The sequence below is a fragment of the Malus domestica genome, chromosome 15 (assembly GCF_042453785.1).
Source record: "Malus domestica chromosome 15, GDT2T_hap1".
Taxonomy (NCBI): domain Eukaryota; kingdom Viridiplantae; phylum Streptophyta; class Magnoliopsida; order Rosales; family Rosaceae; genus Malus; species Malus domestica.
Genome location: NC_091675.1, coordinates 43,551,103 through 43,561,301, shown reverse-complemented (window position 1 = coordinate 43,561,301; position 10,199 = coordinate 43,551,103). Strand labels below are relative to the sequence as shown.

Genomic DNA, 10,199 nt, shown 5'->3' with positions numbered 1-10,199 from the left:
ATTCAATCCCTTCAACAATTCAATCCAACAACATTAAACATCAAAAAATTCAATCCAACAACATTAAACATAAACAAATTCAATCCAACAACAAAGTTCAAGTAAATGCCTTATGGCATTAGTACAAACCAAAATGAGAAATCAAAGTTCTAAGTCAAAGCCTTATGGCATTAATACAATCCAAATGTAATAGCAAACGTCAAACTAAATGCCTTAATAACTAATAAGTTCAATTCATATAAAATAAAAGCAATTACCCTTTAGGGGCCTTATGCTTGACACCCTTGGTGGTTAGAGGTTTGTGAGGATTTGAAGGAACCTTTGATTGAGCACCTTTTGAAGCTCGAGGAGGTCGGTTAGAAGCTTGTGAAGCGGATGCTTGAGAAGGCCGGGTAAGAGGTTGTGAAGATGACGCTTGTTGTTTCGGATTATTAATAGAGAGAGAAGAAATGCTTGATGTCAACAACTCTACATAATACAAAAATATACACAACTTATAAACACAAAGAATAAAATCTGAAAAATTACAAACAAGAACTAAGAAGAGAAATAAGAAATTTCCCGCTTCAATACTTTCGTAGAACTCTAAGTGCTCCAACGAAGGTGCATCATCTTCTAAGGTGATAATACCATCACCCCTCATCCAATTATGCATGCAAATTAAGGCCTCCACATATTTAGGAGTTAAAGAACTCCTAAAATCCAAAATTACTCTCCCTCCAGTACTAAAAGCACTATCCAAAGCCACGGTAGATGCTTGAATAACAAATATGTCTTTTACAATGACCGCCAATATAGGATACTTGCAACCATTAGTCTTTCACCATGAGAGAATTTTAAAAGCACCCTTGGTTTCTTTGTCCAACTTCTCCAAAGGATCCAACAAATATGAATCCACCTCATCTCCCACCACTTATTCCTCACTCTCTTCTACAAAATCAATCCAATCATCTACACAATCATCTTCAAAGGATTCAACATGTGAAGTAGAAGAAGACTCTCGAGAAGGTGTGGGGACCTTGATGTGCTTCCCCCCATCAACCCTTGGGGCATATTCCTTGTAAAGGGCATCCAACACATCTCTTATCTCCTTAGTTTTCAAATGAACATCAACTTCCAATAATTGTCTTTTAAAGAGATGAGTGACATGCCTTAACTTGAACCTTGGATCTAAAATAAGAGCAACCACTAGCAAATTGTTCAATTGAAGGTAAGAACCAAAATATTTGTCATACTTTGCTCTCATGTTGGTTGCCATTTGATTCAAAAGAACCTCCATTGGTGAACTGGTTTGCACATTGGGTGGGGGAACCAAATTCTTGATAGCTGTCTCTATTTTGATGACATCTTGGAGAGCGGTATGAGCAAACACCTCAGCCTTTTCCCAATCTTCTCTGGTTGGTGGTCCAACCTTTCTTTGACCTTTAATAGCAACTATTCCATCTTCATCCTTTTCTTCTTCAAATTCTTTGAAGTACACGCTAAAAGGAGTATCACTTTCCTCTCCCATCCTAGCAAAGGCTTTCTTAAACTTTATGGCTACTTCCAACATATGAAATGTGGAATTCCACCTTGTGGGGCAATCTAAGCAAACACTTGCTTTACATGTTAACTTCTCCATAAACACGGCTTGCTTGAAATACTTTAACATGTGGAGAGCTCCTCACAAATCTCACACAATTTCTTATGGCTTAGAGGCATTTGGTTGGCCTCTTCATCCCTTGACCCACAATTAAATTGGTTTTGTGAGCGATACACCTCACATGTAAATACTCCCCATGCAAAACGGCTTGTGAATTTTCCCACCTTATTCATCGTTGACCTAAGTTGATCCAATGCAACTTTATTTGCGGAAGCATTGTCCATCGTGATGGTGAGTAACAAACAAGTTTCAATCAACTTAGCTATCATGGCTCCCGAGTGGTTAGCAATAAGACAAAAATTAATTATTCTCTTATGCATATTCCATTCATCATCAATAAAGTGTGTGGTGAGGACCATATAATTGATGTTTTGAGTGCTTGTCCAAGTGTCTGTGGTAAGAGAAATTCGATGTGCATGCAATTTCTTTTTCAAACTATCCTTAGATTGGGCATGCATTCTAAGGAAAGTTCTAACAAGAGTCCTCCTAGAGGGCACACGAAACAATGGACATGCAACACTACAAAATCTATTGAACCCTATCTTCTCAACGGTACTAAAGGGTACCTCATCAAGAACAATCATCTCTACACATGCTTCCAAACAATCGGATTGGTTAAACTCCTTATTAACCAAAGTTTTACCCCTTTTCTTCTCTTCATAAAGAAGTTTTTGATTTTTCCTCAAGTTGGCTTGATAATATTTACATTGTCGATTAAGATGTTTTCTCATTCCAGATGTACCATTAGTGCTTGAATCGGCCGCATAGTCACCATCATTTGTATGTTCTGGGCAATATACACATTTAGCTCTAAGTCTTACATGTGGAACCATTACTAGTTCATCATTTTCATCTTTTACAACATTCCCTTCTCGATCCTTAAGGCTTACTAGGTCTTAACTTGATAAGGCCTAAAGTGCTCCCAAACCTTACTACGTTTACCTTGTAGGAGTTGGGAGACACTTACCTCCTCTTGATCTCCTTCACTTTTGGTCTCACATTTGCTTCCCCCTGATTCATATTCCAAATCAATTGCATCATCTATAGAACCTACACGGTCTAAAGCCTGGATCTAATCATTACAAAAACATCAATTACAATTACAATTACAAGTTAATCTAGCAAAACTCCTATTAATAATCATCAAAGATCAAAGCCCCCAGCGACAAATTACCCAACCAAAACCATAAAAACACAAACTTTACAGCAGCAACCATTCATACACAGAGAAATGGAAGAGTAGAAATAAAAAGCCTCAAACACAATTTGAGGGGCCTTATCACAGGCGATTGTCTTATGGCCAAGGCAACATATGTTTTTTTCTAGTTTAAAAATAATTAAATAAATGTGGAAAATCATAAGATATAATTGTAAATTTATTAACAAAACAGGAAGAAATGATTAAAAAATATCACAAAGAAAAGAAAAACCCCACATTAGTATAGAAAAATAAAAAAATACAGTGCATTATGCAAATGCAGTAGGATGTCTCAAAGCAATAAAAAAAAAATACAGTGCATTATGCAACATATGCTTCACATTGTTTGACTAAACAAGTTACAGAAGAAATGTTCAAACGTTGCATGACTTTATCCAATCCTGGATTGCTTCAAGAAGGTTCAAGGACACCAATCTTGTCTTGATTTTGATCTCCACCAATCATTCCATCTATTAAAATCCTCATCTCAACATCTTGTACAAAACTGATCACCAGATTAAAATCCTCATCTCTCTCTGTCTCCTTTTATCCCTTAACGGTTCCCTTTACCTGTTCTTCCTATCTTGCACATCGAATGGCAGTAAATTGACACCAGTTGTTGATATCTCTTGTGTTTCTTATGTTAAAAAAAGGGCACCAAGTTGGAAATAAATAAGAAACCTTTTAAAAGGTTTGATCTTTAAAGATATACAAAAACCAAAAACCAAAAACCAACAAAAAATAAACAAGTTAAGGAATCATATGCATATAGCTATAAACAAGTTAAGGAATAAAAAATAAATAGGTTTGATCCTCGGGATCCTCGAGCCCCTTAAACACAAACTTTACAGCAGCAACCATTCAAACACAAACTTTTTCTCTCTTTTGACAACTGATACATAGCAAAAAAGCGATTCCCTATCAGATACCTTATTTCCCAGATAAATTTTCATTGGAAATATATGGGAATCTGATTCTCAAGCAAAAGTAGAGGACCTATTACAAAATGCATGCACCTCTTAGTGGTAGGTATATGCATATAGCTATAAACTACTACTAGATATATATACGTATATAGCTATACCTATTACATATATATGAAAAATTGAAAACCCAATTTCTAAACAACCAAGAACTCATCCAGAACCAACCAAGAAAAATGCAAGTGTATTAACCAATTCCAACCAACACAGTTCACCAATTGAATCTGTGAAAAGTGTAGTCATGAAAAATGCAACTAACAGAGATTAACTACATCAAAACTACAAAATCCAACGGACAAACTCAAAAGCCAAAGCATAATCTTACAATTTCAGAGAAACCCCCAATTCCAATCCCAATTTGAATCTAAAAATTAAAACCCTAATTTTATAAAATGCAACTAATAGAGATTAACTACATCAAAACTACAAAATCCAACGACAAACTCAAAAGCCTCAGCATAATCATACAATTTCAGAGAAACCCCCAATTCCAATCCCAATTTGAATCTAAAAATTGAAACCCTAATTTTATAAATGCAAACAAATTCAAGAGGTTGACTTACCATGAGAGAAGACGATGCCACGAGGTTGTGGTGGAGGTGAGACCGTGAGAGAGATTGTAGAGGAGGAGGAGTGGTGGACGCATAGAGAGACTGAGAGAAAGACCACCAACTGGAGATACGAGTTTTCTTCGAGTGAGAAAAGTGAGTTTTCTTACCGCAGGGACTCAGGGAGGAAATCTCGTGTGAACAAATCCTTGGGAAACCAATAAAAACAAGCCACATGGAAAAACAATTTTAATTGAAAAATTGATCGGTACGGTTCAATACCGAATGTAAAACCGAAACCGAACCGACTACACAAAAAACCAAACCGATTTTGTATCCATACCGAATGAACCGAAAAAAAACTGAACCGACTAGATTCGGTACGGGTTCGGTTCGGTTCTCGGTATTTTTTGCCCAGGCCTACTTTTGCATGTTTGCAGCCGAGGCGGCCATTTCAAAGGTGGTGAGAAAAGCGCAGAAACTGGAAGAAGATGGCCTCATCTAACCTAATTTGGTTTGATTAGCATACGACGTCGTCTTTTTGAAAGTTAAGTGAAACGTGCGTTTGGTCCTTTGAATAATATCATGCTCTTTTTTTATATATTTTTTATTTTTAGATAATATTTTGTTACTAAAAAAAAAAATAAAAATAAAACTTATGTGTAATATAATATAATTATATAACACTTACCAAGTATCTTCACCCAACCTCTTCTCTCACCTCAAAATTCCAATGAAATTTAAAAAAAATCTTCATCTAACTTGCTAGCTGCTCGTACCTTTGAATATATGATTATTTTTTTACTATTTTTTAACATCATTAATACAGATATTTGGAATTTCTATCTTTTAATCTTGAAACAGATGTTCTTCATGTTGAAAAACTTATAATCGTGAAGATTAGGGCTGGTTTGGTATTGCTGTGCTTTGAAAAAAAAAATTGCTTCTGTTGTGCTATGAGAATAAGCTGTTGTGAAATAAAACAGAAGAGCGTTTGGTAAACTTTTTTGTATAAGTGTTTGTTGATGCACAAAACCGGATGGTCTTGGAACAACGAAAATCCGGCCGTAAATCATGCAAATGCCCAAGAACACAAAAATGTATCATGGTTCACCCCAATGTTTGGGCTACGTCCACACTGATGTTAATATTGTTTCACTCTAAATGGTGAATATATAAGAAGGCTAGAGGCAGTGTGCTCTCTAGCCTATTTTCTGTGTTTGCCCTCTCTGAGATGTTTTCTCTCTTCCTGTGGCCTAAACCTTGACCTCCTTAATGAGGAGAGTGAGGAGTCATTTTATAGAATAAGGGCTCATCACTTATTACATATTTGCCCTTTTATTTATTACATAATTACATTTGAGTCCCTCGAGTATTTATACGAGGTCTAAATACGGAGGCCCTAAATATGGTACAAACAGTACTCCCCTAAGTCTTTAGTCAAGAGAGTCTTTTGGCTGGAGACTTGAAATTCAGTCCATGTGTGGACCGAAGTAACTAGATGTCGTCTAGAACTGATACTCGATATAAGGCGGTGCTCAATGTGAAATGATGCTCAACTAGAAGTAGCACATGTTGCGAGGCTGCTCGGCTTGTGGCTTATGTTGCCTTGGTTGGCTCGGCTTGTGGCATTGAAGGTGAGGGAATCCCTTTTATAGAATAAGAGCTCGCTCCTCAATACATAAATGATGGGCTAGAATTGATACTCGCGACGAGGCGGTTGCTCAGCAGGCGGCGATGCTCTCTAATGATGGTGAGGGAGTCCTTTTTATAGAATAAGGGCTCACTCCTTAATACATAAGTGATGGGTTAGGAGTGATGCTCACAGCGATGCGGTTGCTCAGCTGGCGGCGATGCTCTCTAATGAAGGTGAGGGAGTCCCTTTTATAGAATAAGGGTTCGCTCCTCAATACATAAGTGATGGGCTAAGAGTCTCTCTCTAATGAAGGTGAGGGAGTCATTTTTATAAAATAAGGGTTCGCTTCTCAATACATGAATAATGGATGCTCTCTAATGAAAGTGAGGGAGTCCCTTTTCTAGAATAAGGGTTCGCTCCTCAGTACATAAATGATGGGCTAAGTCCCCCAAGTATTTTTCATGAGGCCCAGTTGCGGAAGCCCAATATATGGTACATAGTGTAGTCCCCCAAGTTTTCAGTCAATAGAGTATGTTGGCTGGAGACTTCAAAATCAATCTAGGTATGGGCCGAAGTGGCGGTTGTTCGAAGGCGGTCTTTGTATACCATGCACTGAAGCTTTGTAGGTGAATCTTTGAAAGTGAAGTTTTATAGGTGAGGCTTTGAAAGTGAAGCTTTAAAGCTGGAGCTTTTGTAAATGAAGCTTTGAAGTCGGAGCTTTGTAAATGAAGCTTTCGAAGTTGGAGCTTTTGTAAATGAAGCTTTCGAAGCTGGAGCTTTTGTAAATGAAGCTTTCGAAGCTGGAGCTCTGTAAATGAAGCTTTCAAAGCTAGAGCTCTTGTAAATGAAGCTTTCAAAGCTGGAGCTCTGTAAATGAAGTTTTCGAAGCTGGAGCTCTCGAAGCTGGAGCTATGTAAATGAAGCTTTCGAAGCTGGAGCTCTGTAAATGAAGCTTTCGAAGCTGGAGCTATGTAAATGAAGCTTTCAAAGCTGGAGCTCTATAAATGAAGCTTTCGAATCTAGAGCTATGTAAATGAAGCTTTCGAATCTAGAGCTATGTAAATGAAGCTTTCGAAGCTGGAGCTCTGTAAATGAAGCTTTCGAAGCTAGAGCTCTGTAAATGAAGCTTTCGAAGCTGATTGACATGAGTGATGCTCATGGATGTTGACATGAGTGATGCTCATGAATGTTGACATAAGTGATACTCATGAATGTTTATGTATTATTGACATGAGTGATGCTCATGAATGTTTATGTATGATTGACATGAGTGATGCTCATGTATGATGGTGATTGTCATGAGTGATGCTCATGTATGATTTTTTGGACGACGGGTTGTACTTTTGATCACCTGGTTGGTGATAATAACGGCAGGCTGCTGAATAATTTTGGAGTACTGGATGTACTTTTGATCACCTAATTGGTGATAATATGGTAGGTTGCCGAATAATTTTGGAGTACTGGACGTACTTTTGATCACCTGGTTGGTGATAATAGAGGGTGAACCTTAAGTGGTGGGATGGAGGTTGGAGTTTGAAGCCATAGGGCCTGGCTTTTTTGGGCATATGGGCCTTCGCCCTCCACATAACACTTCAGCCCACTATTTTGGGCTTGCCAACATTTTGTCTTTTTTTTTGTTTTTTGGCATGCTGCCTTCTTTCTTTATTTATGATTGCCCTCTGGTGGGGTTATACAGATGTCTCCAAAAGATAAGAAAAGTAAATCACGTCATTCAAAAAAGCTGCTGGGACTTGGCAACAGTGAGATTTCTCCCTTCACATCAACCTCAGCGGTCCAGCTGTAGGAGGAAACCTTCACGTGGAGGCAGGTTTGGTTAGCAGGCATGGTCTCTCATACTTTGATAGTGCAATCCTGGGAGCCTATATATATGACAAAGTTTGTCAAGGCAAAATATTGTATTATGTGCCTTTTGTGAATAAATGATTTATTCAGTTTGTGTGATAAATCATATGTTGTATAAATCAACAATATATTAAGCATATAATATATATAGACACACACATGGCAGATAATTTTTTTTAAGTGGCAGGTAACATGATGGGATATTAAAGGAGAACATCTTATCTTTCTTTTGAATTTGGTGGTCTGTAGCTTTTGATAAAGCTTCCCTGCACGTTCTAGCCTTGAGAAGGCTGGGAAGGTTGCTTTTAGTAGCTAGCAGATGTCGGAGAATGAACTCACTACAGGACCGGACCACTTCTTTCCACTTTCCTCCTCGGCTTTTCTCCATCTCCAGACATCATTTTCCTTTTCTCTTTTCCACCACACCTCTCTCTCTGTCTCCACCTCCAGACATACTTTTTCTTTTTTTTCCACCTCCAGACATCCTTTTTCTTTTTCTCCACCTCCAGACTTCCTTTTCCTTTTTCTCCACCTACAGATGGCTGTTTTCTTATATATATATATATATATTTTATATTGTAGCAACCTCGGGAGCATCAACAACATCAAAAGAGCATCAAAATAAAGCTGCAAGCGAACAACAAAGACGGAGCTCCTTGGAAACGTCAAGAGTAATGGCGGAGGAGGACGGTGACTTAGAGACGATGAGAGTCAACTCGGGATCCGAATCTGGAGGAAGAGTATTCTCCCGGAGATTATCTCCCATCACCGGAGTTCAGCTGGCTGATTGGTCGTGCAGTTCCCTCCGGTTCCGTCGTCGGTTACCACCAATATGGGAAGGTTATACCCATCGACCAAGCTCATGTCGTAGAAATCAAGCCCGTCCGTACCGTTCAGCGTGAACTCTACAAGAGTAATAGGTGGCGCGGCTCCACAACCAGCACATTCGACTGTAAAAGACCTGTAGTCGCCTGTCAAGCAAGAGAAGTTGCCTGTGGTTGAATCCTGGGAGCAGAGCGTTCGCCCCCATAACCTACTGAACCACAAGGTGGGGACGGAAAACGTGTTGGACTCTCTAGGAGGCAAAAAGAATCCAATGGTGGCCGGTCGCTGGTGAGTCCTGGCATTAGACAGAATGGCCGGCCATATGGTGGTGGTGCACTTGTTTGCGATGGTGAACGTCGTCGGGTAGCCAACTATAATGGATTGAAGGAGATAGAGAAGGAAAAGGAATGATGCATGAAAAACCTTGATGGGAAGCCATTGGAAGTGAAGTGTTTTTTTTTTTTTTTTTTTTTGTTTAAGTAGATATTGTGGGAGATGGTAGTTTTACTGGGAAGGGGAGAGAGTTGTGTGAGAGAATATGGGGTCGTAAATGTTTTTGTCGGGTTTCCATCGCTGCTGTCGTGACCAGGAGCTGGAGCGAAAGACATAGGTTTTGCAGTGACTCTGCAGGTGTTTGGTTCTTGGGTTTCTGCAGATTCACGGTGGATATTGTGGTGAGGTTTCGCAGTGGTGAGATGAAAAAATGAAAGAGAACCGACATAGCTTTTCATGTCGATTCCCACAGACGGCGCCAAATGTTGATGCACAAAACTAGAAGGTCTTGGAACAACGTAAATCCGACCGTGAATCATGCAAAAGCCCAAGAACACAAACATGTATTGTGATTCACCCCAATGTTTGGGCTACGTCCACACTGATGTTGATATTGTCTCACTCTGAATGGTGAATATACAAGAAGGCTAGAGGCAGTGTGCTCTCTAGCCTATTTTCTGTGTTTCCCTCTTTGAGATGTTTTCTATCTTCCCATGGCCTAAACCTTGACCCCCCATAATGAGGAGAGTGAGGAGTCTTTTTATACAATAAGGGCTCTTCACTTATAACATATTTTCCCCTTCATTTGTTACATAATTACATTTGAGTCCCCCGAGTATTTATACGAAGTCTAAATACGGAGGCCCTACATATGGTACAAACAATGTTTATGGAAAAAAAAACAGTATTATAGTGTTTGATAAACTTATATGTAAAACAGCTGTAACTGTGTGAAATGACAAAAAATGGCATAATACTAGATGTGCCATTAATTTAATTTTCTTCATCTGCATCGAGTAGTCTTTCTCACTACCCCACTACTAAACCAGACTTTCCAAAAACAAAAAACATCTCTCTAGAAGTCTCCCCCATAACCCCAATTTTCTTAGTTTTTTTTTTTTTTTTTTTTGCTCCATCTTCTTCTTTTTAATTTTTTGCTCCGTTCCTCAATCTCTCTCACCTGTCATTCGATTTGCAGTACATACATGGTCTAGCTGCTTGAGGAGTTCAT

At 38.7% G+C, this 10,199-nt stretch overlaps 1 protein-coding gene and 1 long non-coding RNA gene across 3 annotated transcripts; both read right to left on the bottom strand.

Moving 5' to 3' along the window:
- On the bottom strand, window positions 1-4,692 carry LOC114821558 (uncharacterized). Of its 2 annotated transcripts, none has more exons than XR_011575817.1 (2): window positions 4,387-4,692; window positions 1-2,708 (listed from the first exon to the last, which is right to left on the bottom strand). It is a non-coding gene; the product is annotated as an uncharacterized lncRNA (long non-coding RNA). The 2 variants fall into 2 exon arrangements; XR_011575818.1 differs by lacking the exon at window positions 1-2,708 and adding an exon at window positions 3,144-3,477.
- Window positions 4,693-8,635: 3,943 nt separating this feature from the next.
- LOC139191948 (thaumatin-like protein 1) lies at window positions 8,636-9,303 on the bottom strand. The gene is made up of 2 exons (XM_070812984.1): window positions 9,204-9,303; window positions 8,636-9,066 (listed from the first exon to the last, which is right to left on the bottom strand). The coding sequence occupies exons 1-2, from the start codon at window positions 9,301-9,303 to the stop codon at window positions 8,636-8,638; spliced, it is 531 nt and encodes a 176-aa protein (XP_070669085.1).
- Window positions 9,304-10,199: the final 896 nt, after the last annotated feature.

Bases quoted from the DNA above. Each gene is read 5' to 3' on its own strand.
- LOC139191948 (XM_070812984.1), bottom strand. From the start codon at position 9,303: ATGTCTTTCGCTCCAGCTCCTGGTCACGACAGCAGCGATGGAAACCCG. The intron at 9,067-9,203 runs GTAAAACTACCA...AATCCATTATAG, and splicing joins ACAACTCTCTCCCCTTCCCA to TTGGCTACCCGACGACGTTC.